This window comes from Prosopis cineraria, unplaced genomic scaffold (assembly GCF_029017545.1).
Source record: "Prosopis cineraria cultivar Desert tree isolate PC_DT_omini unplaced genomic scaffold, ASM2901754v1 PC15, whole genome shotgun sequence".
Taxonomy (NCBI): domain Eukaryota; kingdom Viridiplantae; phylum Streptophyta; class Magnoliopsida; order Fabales; family Fabaceae; genus Prosopis; species Prosopis cineraria.
This window is the reverse complement of record NW_026555346.1, coordinates 6,367,744-6,385,242: the sequence shown is the minus strand read 5'-3', so window position 1 is coordinate 6,385,242 and position 17,499 is coordinate 6,367,744. Positions and strand designations below refer to the sequence as shown.

Here is a 17,499-nt window from a genome sequence, read left to right as displayed (position 1 = left end):
ACTTGCAGCTATGGAAATATGGGATATCTTTGGATACATGTTTTGTATACGGGATTTGACTTAAATGATTTTTAGGTACATGTTTTGTACATGGAATTTGACTTCAATTGGTTTTGGGGATGTGACTTGAATGGTTTTTTGGGATGACTTTATGTACTGCTTATCACTATATTAAGTCATGCGGTAAAGATTGAATTTTGATTTGGTATACTGAATCCACACGATTATAGTATTGGCATATATTTATGGGCATACCCTGCTTTTGTAATTCTGTCTTTCAACAGGATATACCCTACTTTTAACAGGTTATAATTCTTTATGTATATTAGCGAACAGACATTTCTTATCCCCATGTTTGTCTTAGCATTTAATTTGCACAGGCATTTGTAAATGTGTGTGCCTTCATTAGGCCTTAAAAATCTTTGACTTGGTTATGAATAGATGCTGTGCTTATTGGGTTGAGTATCTTCATTTTTGAAATGTTAGCGATGAGTGATTTACTTCAAGCTACACAAGAAGTTTTAGCATCTATCTCCATATTATTTTCTTGATTTGCAAAATAGGCAAACTTGAAGGCAAAGTCTCATCTCTGCTGTATGGGTTTTGTCTCTACTTATATGAAAAGGATAAGCCGAGGAAGGTGGATGAACTTTGCATTAAATAGGCCAAAATGGCCATAACTCTCCTCAATTTTAACTCTATTGCATACAACGTCCCTCATGCTTAAAAATTTAAAAACCACACTCTCAACTTAAAGATTTTGACATATAACTCCAAGCTGCTAAAGGGACTGTTAGATTTGATGGAATATATGCCATGCCATATTATTTATAATTACTTGGCAGGTATAGGTCAAAAAAATTACAAGGGGGATGACATGTAATTTTGGGTAATTAGTTTAATTTATTGTTATTCAAAACTAATAGCTTTCCTAAAAACAATTATGTAAATTTTCTCAAGACATTAGTAGTGTCACTGTCCAAATTTAAAGGAAGAATACAATGGAGATGGACACATAAAGAATGGATTTTGGAATGAAGAAGATGAGGATAATTGCTATCAGAACAATTTATTGTCACCTGCTTCCTATTTGAATATTCTGCTCGGTGCTCGCTCGTCGATTTGTGACCTTGACCTTTTCACGCCTTCCTCGTTGTTGCCTGTGGGATTAACTGAGTTTGATGAGAATTCTCAAACAAAGCAAAGTCTCTCATTCACGACATACAAGGAGGACTTGCGAGAGATTGAGGCAAAAAGAGCAAGACGATAATGCTACTGGAGACTATGGGAATTAGAGATTGTTACCGGTAAAATCACAAACCCCCCCCCCTTAAAATTTTGAATTCTCACTCAGGATGTGTTAATAAAGTATAAGAAATTACATGTCATCTTTCAAATAATTATTACTAGTATGATGTCGCACACATCTAATAAATTATAACAGTCATTTTAACAGTAAGGGGTTAAATGTCAAAATTTGCAAGTTGAGGGTGTGTTTATATGCAATACAACTAGAGTTGAGGGGGCCCATGAGTATTTTGGCCCATTAAATAGTCGAAGTTATGGCTAGCTCGAGCTTGTTTAGGAGATTTGCTCAGTTCGAGCTTCATTACAGTACTTATGGAGTTTCAGCTCGAGGGGTTTCATCGCCCATCATAGTCTTATCCGGCGTCATTTTCTGACGGGTGAACTTCATGCGTTTTGACCATTTTAGTGTGTGGTCCAGGTCATATGAGCGTATTAGTGTGTAGCCTTTTTTTTTTCCCCTTTTTGCTTATTAAAAAATCTACATCAACATTAGTTTGACATGTAAGCATGAAATTAGTAGTGTTAAATGACACATCAACATGATTAACATTGCTTATGCCACATCAACATCAACATCCTTCTAAAATTACAGAGACCAATGTTTCAGGCAAAATAAAGTGTAAGGAGTTGAAAGACAAAATAAATAAATAAAAATACAATACTTATAACAAAACTCAATTAGAGTGCAACCACTAACAGTTGTGTTTTTCTATTAAAATAATATAGTGTGGACAGATTTTACAAAATAGGCCGCCTAGTTTTCAAGTTAGACCATAATCAGTACATTTTACCATAAAAGTTATATTAACCAATCAGAATCAATAAAAAATATGAAAATTATAACAATAAGCTATCAATAAATTTATACATATTAATATGCTAATATTGATTATATTTTTATATGAATAGATTTATACAAATATAATATTATTTTTATTTATAAATCTAAATAATGCTTCTCGTTTAAACTTAATGTTAAATATAAAATAGTGTTATCTAAGAACTAACTAATGATAAGGATCGACGATACTTTGGCGCGCCGCAAATTGACACGCCAGCGGGTCAACGTGACTCGAATTCCTGATGACTAAAAGGCTACAACGGCACAAACGGACCGGCCAGTTAGTTTCGGTATTCAGTACTGGCAATATGATTCCACTGAACTTCTAAATCAAAAAATAGAAAATCCTATCAAAGACAAACATTCAAGAAATTAATTACTCCACCTGAGAAAGCTATGAAATAAGATAAGAAACTAGGAAGAAGCAACTTTGGAAAAAAAATGGGTATCGAAACTATATTTAAAAAAAAAAAAACCTGTGATTTTTTTCCTTGAGAAAAAAAACGGAAGAAGCAAATGAGAATGGTATTTGCAGCCTCCAGTTCCATGGGACTCCCTTGCTCACGTTTATACGCAAAATTTCACCAAACCCTTTTTTTCTTCCCGATTCAACATACCCAACATCCTGCTACAACTTTTCAACCAGCTATAATAAATGCTAAAGGATCAATTTTCGGCACTAAAACCCTAAGCAATCAAGTGTGCTTAAACCAGGGCCCCACTGCACCATTGACGTGGCCATTGCCGTGGATGCTTACCCCATTTGGAATGAGGGAAAGAGGGAGCCCCACGGGCAATGGAAGGGAGGCAGAGGGATATAATCCAGGATTGTGTGGAAGGGCGTGTGGACTCACAAGAGGACTGCCACCTGGACTCCCTTTACGCTGTTGAAGGGCATGGATCTGCCTCAGCCCTTCCTCGTGGATACGTGACAGTGTTTCCAACTCTTTCATTGATAGAGCCTCCAGACCAGCACCGTAGAGAGGAGCATGACGTGACATTTCCTCCTGAAGTGAAGCTTCCAGCGTGTGAATATATTGCTGCAAAAAGGAAAACCATATATTGGAGATCAAACACCTTCTAAACATTAAAACGTTGCCAACAATCGTGCAAACAAGCCACTTTTTTGGGCATTAAATAAATACTTCCTTAAAGCCGATTCTAAACTTTGATAATTTTTTTAACTGGAGGACTTCAGGCGCTTAAAAACGAGAGACGGGGGCAAACACAACGTTGAACAAACCTGGCAGGCCTGCAATTTTGATTCCATGCCATCAATATATGCTTCACACCTAGCAACCTGCTCTTCCTTCTCTCTCTTTTCTTCCTCAGTTTGTCCAACCGTTTGAGTCAATCTACGGACTTCATCCTCAAGCGATTTTCGTATTTCTTCCCGAGTGACATTTTCTGTTGCATATCTTTTCAGTTCTTCATCAAATCTCTTCCGTGCAGCATCAGCACTCTTCAATCTTTCAGCAAGTGCATTTTTTTCCTTGACTACTTTCTGTGCAAAATGAAATCAACATCAACTTAAGGCATAACCACAATAACACGCAATTATCAACGCAGAACCACAAGCCAGGCCCCCTATCCCAAGGCCAACATCACTCAAGCCAACAAATCAACAAAACACACACACACACACACACGTATTCTGGACTCGTGTTTCAACTCAAGTAACTATAGTCTATTGTATTGATTCTCCAGATCCTCCAAGGTTTTAGAAACCAATTCTGCTTGAATCGGAAATAAAAAGCACGCCATACAAGTTGCTGACAAACTAATAAATGATAACAAAATAAATTAGTTTGTCCTGTGATTTTCTCATTACTCCTTCCGTCCCATTTTATAAAATGTTTTCAGAGTGATTTGATATTTCATAATACAAGATATTTTGAGAAAAATAATAATTCATTAATGAAGCTTATTCCGAAATTATCTCTCATCATTTCACTCCTCAGACATCCACTTTTCACTTCCTCCCTTATTAAATGAAAGGGTGTTTTTATAAAGTTATATTTCTTTTTGGAGTAATTAACATTCCAAACTTTATTTATTTTGCTTTATTAGTATTTGCGACTTTGCCTTACAAAATGGAAAGGAGGGAGCATTAATTAATCACATGAAGTAAATGCTGTGATATGGGTTTGTTTGTTTTTTTTTTTTTTTTTGGGGGGGGGGGGCGGGGTTGTGGACAAATAAAACAAATGATGAGTGAGTTAGATAGCTTTATAAGCTAAAATAAGATCGCCACGATAACAAGAAACTTCAAATAGACACGCCAAAATTTGCCACGTTTTTGAAGCAGATAAAAAAAATCTATATTTTCCCCTTTATAGCCTTTAGGCTGTCCAATCAATAAAAGTTGAAATTAAGAACCACAGAAACACCCCTCAATCAAGGAAAAAGAATTTACTCATCATTACCGCAAAAATAGTAGGAGTGGAGGCCGCAAAAGGAGTAAATCTAATCACAAACACAAGTCTAAATGCTCTTGATCCCACGGTTAAAGCAGTAAGAGTTTTGGAAACACTAAATCATAGGCAAGGACGCACATATTTATATATCAATCACAGCTTACGTTTGCCAGGACAACCCATCACAATTCATAGCACAACTTCCTACACAAGGCGCAGGTTCGTGAAAGATGCAGGCATGACCAGTCTTCAACAGTAAAGTATAATAAACAGAATTTAACATTTTAGCGTCCTAAGTTTCTCTAGCACATCCAATGGTTTAGAAATAGAGATTTTTATCGCAATACCTTCAATTCATCACGTTTTCGAGACTTCAATTGTGACAGTTGTGCCTCTGCATCATGCACACGGTCCTGAAGAGCTTTTTTCTCTGCAGAGAGCTTTGCTATTTCATCATCCCGCTCCGAACGATGCCACTCAAGCTGACTTTCAACTTCTTGTATTTGTTCAACTAGCTCCTTCTTCTCCCGAGCCAACCGATCCATCTCAGCCCTCATTTCAGACTGTCAAATCATGAAACTCATCAGATCCAAAATTCCCAACTAATAGTCAACTACAAGAGATAACGCAAGTATATTATCAAATAAGACATATATAACCTTGAGACGAATACTTGTGGCCTCAGATTCACTCAGTTTTTGGGCAAGAATAGCTTTTTCCTTAGCCATATTGGAAATCTCAGCTTTCTTTTCTTCACGAAGACGAATGATTTCATCTTCACTGGCACATAACTGGTGCCACAGAGCAGACCGATCGACATTTGCAAGTTCAGCAACTTCCCGCATCATACTCAAAACAGGTCTAGCAATTTCCTGCTCTTCACAGATCAAAGTAACTAAAATATCCAAATCTAAGTCTACTTCATGTCCATTATCTGTAGTGCTGGTGGCACGGTCAACAAGCCTCTTGAGCATTGTCCCTCTATAAGATTCATCAGCATACCATCTGAACAATATCATATAAAGTAACTTCACAAATTCTTTCACGCACGGGTCTCTGGACAGTGCTAATGTTTCAGCAAGACCAAGAACTGAAGTAAAATCATCTCTTTGAACTCCGAAGGGTTCATTGGCATTTTCCTCCGCAACATCTGAACATGGAAAACTTTCTGCAGCATTTCTGGCATTATTAGTCAATCTCTGGGAGGCACGCTTCTCCAAGACCAAGGCTACAGACTGAGCACCAATTGCTCCTCGAGCTACAGCTCTATCAAAGGTTTGAGAAGCTTCAACAGCAAGACACGGAATTGATAGCATCTCGATCAGCATGTAAATATCAGAAAAATAACAACTAGCTCGGAAAGCCTGTTCATCAACCACATTCAATCCAGTGGGAGCAGTGCCATGTTCACCAAATAAGAAAAGTCCACATGACAGTGCTGAGCAACTGTCACCCAAGTCATCATCACAATCAATGTCCCTCAGCATAGTTTCCGCAACATCCTCCCAACTATTAATAGTCTTGCTCAAAAAGTCAAGGACACAAGGTGAAACCTGAAGACCTAGATTTTTGAGTCTTCCACGAACAGATCTAACCTATATAAAGGTGAAAATAAGGTCAGAAAAGATTCAAAAGATATTCTAAAAAGATGGCAGAAGCCACTAAAGGAACATGATGGAAGTTTAAAACTATGTTTAAGCTTACTGCTTCAGGAAGATGTTGACATTGAGATGCTGCTTTGAATATAAAATCTATAGTTGCAGCAAGGGGTTCACCATTTGAGTCAGCCAAAAGCTCAAATGATTGGCACAGAACACGTTCCCACACTTCACTACCACACTCCAGTTGACTAAGAGCCTCAAAAACCTGACAAACAAAAATTTCATCAATAGGAGAGAAATACAGTGTGGCCTTACACAGCATCATTTCAATGTTTCAGAAACAGTTTACATTTGAAAATCAGTTTCCCAGGACATTAGATGCATATGATATGATAGAATAACACCTTCGACAAGGCATTGAGGAAAAGAACAATAGCCAATCTTACACGCATTCGAAAGGAAGGTTCTGCATCAGGCTTCTGAAGTCGCTCAAGAAGTGCACAGGCAGCTAGTGGATGTTCTGAAGGGTCGACCAATTTTGGAACCAGTGCTAAAAGGTCAGCTTGCAGATGCTTAGGAGCTTTGTCCAACACAATAGAAATTTTGCGTGCAGACTGAGGACGCCGTCGTGGCTCAGGACAGCCTTGTGGAACAGCCCCATCAAGGGTTCTTAGTGAGTTTACAATTAAACCTAAGAGCTCCTCGGACTGTTCTGGCCACTTGGTCTAAAATTCCAAGTTCACACAGTCAATACCATAGATATGTTAAACAAAACCACCTTTTATGAAGAACGACAGTACCTTTGATCGAAAGGATGGATTTTCTGAAACAACAGCAGATGTTTCTGGTGGAAAAATAGGTTTTCCAGGAAGAGCTTTCGCCTCAATAACACTGCCGTTTGAATCAGAGCTGTGTACAGCAGATGCACTACTACTTTCTTCATCTGCAGAATCCAATCTCTCATAAACAGGAAATTGAGCAGATTCCGCTGCCCCATTTTCTCTATCACAATCAAGAGGACTAGCAGCTCCACTGCAATCACGAGATGTTTTCAAGCATGCATCAGGAGAATCAGCAGCACAGGACCCTTCAGAAGGCTGGCAGCATTCCACCATTATATCCAAAAGTAAATCAATGATTGCCTGCTGCAAGACCTTAACTCCCATCAGCAAATTCATCAAACTAGGGGAAGATTCATCAGCCTTAGCAACCTTCTTCCCATCACAGCTACCAGAGAGCTTGGTTGGAAGAAGCAAACGCTTTACTTTCACAGGATCATCAAGGTAAACCCGCAGTCCAGTCAGAAACCCAGCAATTGCACCAGCATCCATTAAAAGCTTTTCTCTTAAAGTAACTTGTGGTTGCAAAGGATTATCTCCATATGTTAGGTGAAATCCAGCTCGAGAAAGAAGATTTCTGAAAATGTCTTCTTCATCGCCACTTATTCCTTCACTGTCTTCAGAGTCAACAAGTTCATCAGGATCAGTTGTCAAAGCATCCTGATCATCATCTGAAGCTAAAACCTGGTATAACAAAACTACATTAAAAAGGGGGGGAACAACAGTGGCAATTAAAAAAAAATTCATAGTTGCAAAAAAAGTCATGAAAATTTCTGACTACGTAGCCACTGACAGTCTAAGAGGTAAATTATATAATGACAATGACATACCAAAACTAACTCTCATACTATGGCCCAGTTAGTGGATAAAAATGTTCAGCAAGTGCAAGATTATGAACAACAGTGTCAACCAACTTCTTTAACACAGCAAACGCAAACCAGAGGGAAAGATTTGTTTTTATGAAGAGGAGGGGAAAAGGCTCTTTTTATTCATTAGAAAGATGAGGAGAGGACTACAGTCCCAATCACATCATTTGCAACAAGATTCTCTAAAGACAGTTGAATGTCCTCATGGATCACAGTATCAATAGAAGACAGTATGCCCAACTTAGCAAGGCTGTATGGAGGGCCAATTGGAGCCCTAGCAACATAGGAAAATACAACTTCCCATTAGAGGGAAAGAATAATTTTGTTCCAAAAAATAATGAGTAAAGAGAAGGACACCTTCTGTAGTTTCTGCTGAGAAATGCAAACAAGAATATCATATTTGAGAGCATGGATTGATCACCTTAAACATTCATCTCCAAAGCTGAGACTCACTGCATGCATCTTATCACCGAATAACATGCAAAAGTTAAAAGGAGGGGGCAACTTGTCTTTAAACTTGATTAATAAAATTTTATCATCTATCTATACTTATTATGGCTTTGGAGCAGTTTGGTGTTTATTTACTCTAAAAAAAATCCCAAATATATAAGCATGTTTGGGTGTATTAAAACAAAAACATAAAATGGATCCCAATGCAAAATCAGATCTCATGAATGAAATCAGTGATGCATAAATGGCAGAAGAGCTCCATGTAAATACAAAATATGAGTCGTCTATTATCTTGATTTCAAATATGAGCCATCCTACAGACAGTAGGAGAACAAAAAAATAGAAAGACAGCAAAAACGAGACAGAGACCGAGAGAAATTGACCAGGCAATACCAAAAACAGTTACCTCTAAGTCTGAAAACTCGAACCAAGGGCAGCAATCCAATATTTCACAGACAAAAACAACAGTATCACGAACAAGAAATCCCGCATCTGCTTCCAATATATCAGACACCTTCATGAATTGCAAAACAGAATTATTCCATGTCTTCGTACATATAGAGGATTCCTTCCACACTGTCTTGGCTGGATTCTTTTGATTCACAACAGCCATCCTGTATTTAACCCAAAAGTTTTTATCTGGATCACTACCTACAGCCTGGTCGCTTTCTAGATAAATACATATGGTATCAAAGGACTCATACACACCTGTGACACAGAAACATGAGCTCAGAATATGAGAATGACAATGCAAAAAACTGTATTAGCGAGACAAAGTACCACCTACCAATCCGAAGTTCACATCCACCAGCCTGAAAAAATTTACTGAAGATCTTTCGAGTCTCCATTATTTCCTTAAAAGATAGGAAATTCTCCACTTTCCATGTAAATGTCCTTCTCTTTACATACCTATCAGGAAGGGAACCACTACTACTCAACTCAGAATCGTAATCAATCAAATCCTGCATTATTGATGTCTCTTTCAATATAAGAACTTCCGCTGAGAACACAACAGTATCCTGGACAAGAAAACCAGAATCTTGATCAAAGAGACTGGTAAGGGTCACAAATTCACGCCAGCCCCAATCCTTGGCAGCCTTGGAGTAGCGGTTCTGAGATTCCTTGCTGACAGACTTCTCCTCCATCTTCTGGTTCACAACTGACAACCGATGACTGACAAAACAACTCCAATCACTAGAACTATTTCTTGAATCTGTAACTTCAAGAAACACTGAAAGATGGCATGGAGGCTGAGACTGCCCTGATAGTATTTAAAAACAGATGGAAAAGAAAAATCAGCAGGATCCTCTACTAATGAAAACCTCAATATTATTTCGGTCTATTAAAAAATATATTTATGAACTATACCCATGCCGTTGAAAAAACATCACAATTATAAGCCATTTTTTGTAGTGGTTTTCACAAACTTGATCTCATCATAAGCATAATTACATGGTACTAATGATTTAAATTGATTTTGGAAAAACAGTCCTTCAAATCAAACATTACAAAAGATTCTTATTTGGGTTACAAATATACATCAGCTGCTAAATCCACTATAGTGTTAATTCAGATAGCTATAAACCTATCACCAGGAAAGTGACAAAGCAAAAAGATTTAGGGAAAAGAAAATGGCAGACCTCGGGGATATACAATGAGACGGCAATCCCGATTACCAATTTGAAACCTCCGGCTCTTGATACAAAGACCCGTGATTTTTCTCTTCTTCAATAAATCCTTTAACCTTGTGAAGTTTTCAATCCTCCAAGTAAACTTACCCATATGACCATCTGATTTCCTCGCGCCACTCCCACTTCTTCCTGCAATTAAAGCCCCATTCTTGGAGAAGCTACTAAACTCTTTAATCACATGAAACGAGGTACTAAAAACTGCAGTGTCATCCACCAGAAACCCTGAATCAGGCCCAATAAAATCTGACATCTTCATATAATCATTCCATCCCAAGCTCGTATTATCACCACTTTTATTATCAGCCGCAAACCGCCCATAAGAATCCCTATGCATGTGATTCGAACCTGGCCTCTGGTTCAAGACTGACATTCGAAATAAACACCAGCAACTCTTATCAGACAACATCACTGTTTTGTCTGTATCCTTGCTTTCCAAGCACATTGACAGATATTCAACCCCATTAACCGAGCTCTGATAGACACTGATCCTCAAATTACACTCGCCAGCTGGAAAGACGGGGCTCATTATCTTCTGTGTTTTTATCATCTCCTTGAATAAACTGAAATTATGCACTTTCCAAGTGAATTTTCCACTCAACACGTCGGAGACAGGGCCAGCGACAACAGAGGAAGATATCATGGATGAAGAAGAAGATGCCGATGATTGCAGCTCATTGTTGTCTCGAGTAAAATTAATAGACTCATTAAGAATAAGAATGTCAGCGGTTATCAATACCGAATCCCCATTAAACAGATAGCCCAATTTTGGATCCAATACTGTTGAAGAAGGCGTGAAATCACACCACCCGTGTGATTTCTTCTTACTCGAGAACCGATGCCACGAATCCCGATGAATGATCTTAGAATCGTCGGCCACGTTCACGATTGCCAGCCGGTAACTAGCAAAACAGTCCCATTTGGACGAGGAAGTGCCCCGAGGGTCCATGATTTGGAGGTATATGGAGATATAGCCTGGCAAGGCCTGAGAGTCACCCTTGGGGTATATCAAGAGACGGCAATCATAACCTCCAACCTCGAAGTACTTGCTCCATAGTGCCCTAGCTTTTATTCGCGGAAAATTATGAACCGTCCAGCGGCAAACGGCCGAGTAGTCGCCCCGGCGTTCGACGGTCACGGACTCCTGGGCGCCGCTTCCATCCCTTGACCCGACAGCCAAGTCCTCCAGAGCAGGCGCGGACGAACCAAAAACGGGTTTGTCCGGCGAAGCCAACGACGACGATGAAGTGGTAAATTGTGATTGGTCTGTTGAAGAGGGTGCTGAAGATAAAGACGGAGCTGCCTCAGACGAGGTATGCTTCATTGTTGTTGTGGCGCTGGTTCGCTTGTTCCTTTCTCTAGTTTGTGTTCTTATCGTCAACCAATGTTCAAGGCTTCAAGCAGGAGAACAGAGGACAAAGGAAGGGAAGGGGGAGTCTAGGGGAAACGACTAGCGAGGATACACGGACGCGGTAAGAGACGGGAGCAGGAGAATCAGGGACGGGCGCAAGATAGCAACCGTGCGCTTGTTTGGAGGCGAGAGTTCGTGTCTCTAGAGAACTAGGGGGCGCATGATAGCATCATGGGTTTTTTTATTTTTCAACAACAACTTTTTCAAGTTTTTATTCATGGCAAAATTGGCTGACACAGACAGTGATAAGATATATAGATATTCAGTATATGACGGACTGATGATGTTAAATGCAACTGGGCATTTTCCAGCCGTCGATTTTGGGGTGGTTAATGCAGAGATTGATGCGTGCGTCCCATAACATTTTCCAATAGGGCCTGGTCAGCATTTCAGAAGTTTAGGGTTGTTCTTGCTTTAGCCGGGGCGCTGTGATGCGTTAGATCGAATTGATTGTAGCCGTTACCCTGCTGGGCACTGTTTTCCCCCGACCCTTGAAGGATATGCCCCCAAAAAGGCAAAAGCTATGGCGATGTCTGTTGTAATATTTTTCTTTTTTTTTTTTCAGCAAATCAACAGCTCAATGTATGTGGCAATGGACAAACAAAACAAGCAAGCGTCGTCTTTTTTTCTTTCTTTGTCGAAAATGGAAATGCCATTCCCTGTAGCGGATCAATTCTTATGGCTAACCAGCTTATCTCTGAAAAAAAATTTGTATTATTAGCTCTTTCAACAAAAAATATATTTAAAAAATTATTTTTATAATGAACTCCAAACATGTAGCGATGTTCTACAAATCCTCCCATAGAGCATTAGTACCATCAAATTAAACATGTTACAATCCGTTCAATATACCTTTCTCAGTTCCACGTCTGAAATAAATATATAACATAAAGGCATTACTTGCCAAAGAGATCCACCTTAACTGATTTTTTTTTTTGTTCAAAAAAACTTTTTTAGGGTAACAGTTGAATGGTTTATCGTGACAATAAATGAAAATTAAAAATAAATATCTATAATATTTTAGAAGCTAATGTGGGCAGCATAGCACTCCGGATATAAGTGTCTAAAATCAAGCCCATGCAGAACACCAGCAATACCAAAATAACACTACAACGGTGGATGACAACAAAGCTGAAAACTGCAAATGGCGATACAATAATAGCTACCATGTAACTTCCTATAGAGTTAAAACCTACAGCAGACTGCTCATTTATTTAATTATTAATTAATAGTATAGAATCTATAAAAAGGTCATTCTATCAAAATGAAGAAAAAGAAAAGTCTATGCAAAGTTATATTTGTATTAGTTTCCTACACTGCTGCATGCATAAATCACACAACCAAAAAAAAAAAAAAAAACGAAGTCAGGCAACAAGACCATGTAAATACGGAACAGAAAAAAAATATAACTCAAATAGAATATAACAGCATGTAGTATGACAGAAAAAATGGAAAACACACTATCCACGTCCTGTTAGTAGAAGGAAAATTACTTGACACCAACAAGAAGTTGCAGTACCATAACTCAAAGACTTGTGAATCGATGTCCTGTTTAATCCAAATTTTATAAGGATAAAGATACAATATATGTAAAACGCCCAGTCAAGCCTCTGCACCAAAACTACAACCCAAAAAACTTTGCTTCTAAGTAAATGAAGACACTAGCAACCACCCGAAATTCAAGCTGAACCAATAGAAATCAGCAGAACAATGGAGGGTAAGGAAGAAACCTCTGCAAGCAGATTTGTAAAGGACAAGGAAGCACACTTCAACTCATCAGACAATCCCTTCACTTCAGGCAAGAAGGTAGTGCAAGCCCATGGCAAACGAAAGCCAATACAACATAAACAATCACTATCAGCAGAATTATAAGTGCAATCCTGCAACATGCCAGTTGGTCAGTAGCATAAAACCCCAAATATAGAGCCTTCTAACAAAAACTCAACAGTGTCAGGGAAACAAAATTACAGTAATTTTAACAGAAATGAAAAATCACTTAATTGTGCTGAAGAACTACAAGACACCAACAACTTCCCTCTAGATTATTCAACAAGCTAGAGGAGTTAATCGCTCTCTGTCAACAGTTCAGAATAAATTAATGTACACTCACCAGACAAGGGAGATGAAGTTACAGTTATTTTAACAGAATTAGTTCATATTCCTTAAGTAAGTGAAAAACTTGTTCATTGTGTTAGCGACGAAGTAGCTCATAAGATCTTATGGGGAAAATTTATTATAAATCATTCAAGAGATAGCAGCTTATCAGTTAACTCTAAACCATATTAACTGTTTATGAGTGCCAACCACTCAACCCAAAATAACCAAACCTTACACTACTCCATGTCAGCGGCTTCATCATTAATAATTTAACTGTTAATGGGTGATAAGGGAAAGAATCTCCATTCTACTGATGCAAATAGAAAAGCCCACAGAAGTAAATTTGAGTTTTAGGCAGAAAACATACGTAAGCTTAACATTTCTCCACCAGACTGTGCTTCTAAAGCGGCGAGCTTGCTTCCTAAAGCGAAAGGTGTTTCCTTGCATATTAGCAGTCTTATCCACCAGCAATTCCAATCGATCACCTCGATCAAGAACTTTGTCAATATTTTCAATCATGACATTCCTTACCTAATAAATCATTGAAAGGGAATATCAGTGATAGCCAAAATGTCAAAGCAACAAGTTCCTTAAAACCAACAGTGAAGGCGAACCAGTATATCCAATTCAAAGATATTGAACATCCAAATTCTCACAACTGGATATACAAGTTCCTTATTTTCCCCCTTTTGGCATTATATCCAAATTCAAAGATGGTGAACCAGTATGTCCAAATTGTTAAGCGTCAATACTTCAAGTTTTACATGGAAAATTAGGGAAATTGTTTAAAGGTAGAAACATGATGTCCTTATTTTCCCCATTTTGGCATTCACTTGTAAGATTTATATCAGAACTGCCTTTTGGAAAAAGAATATAGAGACATCACTTTACCACATATACTTTATGGCATACATCAATTAATCATATAAATAACAACAAACATTATTCCACTAGGTGGTGATCAATTGACCATGTGAATGGTCAAAAAATAATTGAGGAAACAAGTACCATTTTTTACGCAAGAGGAAACATGCACATTGCCTTGCTACAATTTCGTAACCACCACACAATAGTCTTATAAAGCTTGATTTTATGGTCACTCTAAACAAAGTAAACACCAACATAAATTCCAAATAAACATTGTCATGTTGTCATTTTTTCAGTTTGGGTTTTAAATGGAAGTTACCAGCAAGCGAAATCTACACAGCACTAATGAAGAATGATTACTTTCTTATTCTTCTTAATACAAACAAACTTGTGCAATACTAGCCTATTGTTATATTTTTTCCTTTCAGGGTTGAAGAGCCTATTGTTATATTATATTATTATATCACAATAACATGATCATGTCACGCCATTTTCTTCCTTATATTCAAGCTAAAATGCGTTCATAGAGAAGCAAAGGGCTATCATTAAACTGTTAACTGATCAAAGTAACTACAAAGCAGATAATCCTTCCCAAGGATTAGAAGAAAATTGATAATTCAAACAGAGAAGCGTGTGATGGCCAGAAAAACAATAGAGAAGTGTGAAACATATAGTCTCGAATAAATTTGATTTGCGCCTTTCAAAGACTGATTTACTAGATGAGTTCAATGATTACCTGGCTCATTTCACCTTTTAGTCTATTTATCCTATCAGCATTAGGATCATTAGAGTAATATTCCATTTGCTGGCTTAAAATTCTTGAGAATTCCTCATTCATCCCATAAGCATGAGCTGAATGTACTGCACGTCCATATGTCCTCACAAATTTCTGATGAATGTCCTCAAGAAATGCAAAAGGAATTCTTCCTGCAAAAGGAAGTAAAGAATGTGTGGTATATTTGCAAGATGCCAAGGTCAGATCAAAAAAACACACACACACACTTGCAGGCCGAGAATATTGAAAAAAGAGATTCAATACGCGAACAAGCTGACAAGGTAATTCTTGTTTCTCCAGGATTCATTTTCCAACTTAAAAGCGACTTTTTCTAACAAGTGCAGGTCTCAGATATAAGAGGCGTAACCCATTATTTATTACAAGAGGCGAAATCTGTGTGGATGGTTCGTCTAAATTATAAGAGACCTTCGAATTTTGGTATCCCAAAATTGAACCAAACGTGCTGAGGATGATAAATAAGTTCTATTCAATTCTCATTTACAAATGCACATATCAGACCAGTAGAATTCCACAAGCACGGTGCTTGTCAACATCGACAGCTTGTCAGATTCAACCAGGACAACTTGCAAAAAGCAAAGCCAAGAAGCAACAATCAAAGGAAGCAGAAACGCTGGAAGATTACCAGTGGCGGTGTACATGGAATGATACCAAAGAAGATTAAAAAATGTTTTCAGCTTTTTCAAAAAAAAAAATGTGTTCACTGTTCAGGTATATTGAACATTTTCATCAAAGATAAATGAAGAACAGAAAATTATTATGAGGGGTTCCCGCTGGAAATCAAATTTCAACCCAAAATTTCACCGTTAGTCGAGAACACATCAATAGTGTGCAGAAATAATTCATAAAAATAATATACCAAAAAATTATCATTAACACAGCATAAACAAGAACAGAACTCACTGCCGGCGGTTTCGTCGGCCATACAGAGGACAGTGAGACCATCGGTGCGCTTGACGTGAAAAACATAGCGATCCTGAGAATAAGAGACATGCGAATCGTTGTCTCCTGGTATCTTCTCCAAAATCTGGCGGGCGATGGCGCTGGCGTTTGTCGACGTGGCACTGAATTCCGCCAAAACCACCGATCCCCTCGCCACCAGCGCGTAAAGTATGGCCATACCCTCTCCTGGCTATACTTCCTTGCGATAATAGATTTAGTGACTGGGAGATGAGTCCTCTTGGGAGACTTATCAGGAAATTAGATATTCATAGAGCTAGATCAAACTTGGATGTCCCAATGATGAAGAAGCTTCGATACCTCCCTCTTTTCCCTCTGCTGTAACTGAACCTGGAAAGTCCTTCTCTGTGCTGTACAATTATTTAATTGATGGAATATTATAATGAGATATCTGATTTCTGATCTGTGAGTGCCTATTGGCGGAAGCCGGAAACCGATGAGGGAAGTTGAATTTCTTTTGTTGAGGGTCTGGGTTGTTAGGAACGAAATTATGAACCGAACTGGACCCTTGGGCGGCGTTACGATATCCCCAACTTTCCCTTTGCTTGCTGTCCGTTTTTTGTGAAGGAAAATGCTATTAATCTATATCCATCCATTCATATCAATGCGTTCGTTTGGGGTTTCAAACACTTTGTATCTCAGATTCATTTTTTAATATTTCATATGTTAAATACTGTTTGAACATTTTTATGTGAATAAAATAATTTTTTGAAAGTGAGTAAAAATATAGTGAAAATGTAAATTTGCGAACTCAACTTTTATGTGGATTTAAAAATGTAAATGAGAGTTGGATTGTACCTTTGTCCAAAAAAGAAAGAGAGTTAAATTATATTTATTTTTATAAATAATCATGATACCTTTATTATGTTTTATTTTTTTAATATTAAATTATATACTTTTATTATTTTTATTTAACATATTAAATTTTATATTATTTTAAAATTTTCACATTTTTAAACATTTTTAATATATTATATTAATATAAAAAAATATAAATTATCATAAATTAATTTTTTTGTGATTACATGATCAAAAATACATTTTAAAAGTATAAATTATTATTAATTCAAACAACTTTTAATTTATTAAACTAAATTTTTAAAAAATATTTAAATATAAATTTTGTTACAACAATTAACTTTTATTAAATTGTTTTTTATCAAGTGAATTTTTGATAAATAAATTTTTAACAAATTAAAAATTAAACATACACTATATCTATATTTTATATATTTTCAGGTCAAACAAAATATATTTTATATGTAAACTATAAAATCATGATCTAATTTAACTCTTTTAAAAAAAAATTGTTACAAAACAGACGTACACGATAAATATGGAACAAAAATTATATTTTAATT

General features: G+C 37.3%; 2 protein-coding genes across 2 annotated transcripts; both read right to left on the bottom strand.

The window, feature by feature from the left end:
- Positions 1 to 2,564: 2,564 nt before the first annotated feature.
- On the bottom strand, positions 2,565 to 12,066 carry LOC129294318 (uncharacterized). Its single transcript, XM_054932572.1, has 10 exons — positions 9,963 to 12,066; positions 9,110 to 9,583; positions 8,729 to 9,030; positions 6,968 to 7,690; positions 6,614 to 6,892; positions 6,271 to 6,432; positions 5,226 to 6,161; positions 4,914 to 5,129; positions 3,393 to 3,653; positions 2,565 to 3,189 (listed from the first exon to the last, which is right to left on the bottom strand). Exons 1-10 carry the CDS (start codon positions 11,332 to 11,334, stop codon positions 2,845 to 2,847), a joined length of 5,070 nt encoding a protein of 1,689 aa, XP_054788547.1. The 5' UTR covers positions 11,335 to 12,066; the 3' UTR covers positions 2,565 to 2,844.
- A 741-nt stretch (positions 12,067 to 12,807) lies between these two features.
- On the bottom strand, positions 12,808 to 16,704 carry LOC129294754 (vesicle-associated membrane protein 711). The gene is made up of 4 exons (XM_054933229.1): positions 16,082 to 16,704; positions 15,122 to 15,312; positions 13,886 to 14,049; positions 12,808 to 13,301 (listed from the first exon to the last, which is right to left on the bottom strand). The coding sequence occupies exons 1-4, from the start codon at positions 16,296 to 16,298 to the stop codon at positions 13,211 to 13,213; spliced, it is 663 nt and encodes a 220-aa protein (XP_054789204.1). The 5' UTR covers positions 16,299 to 16,704; the 3' UTR covers positions 12,808 to 13,210.
- Positions 16,705 to 17,499: the final 795 nt, after the last annotated feature.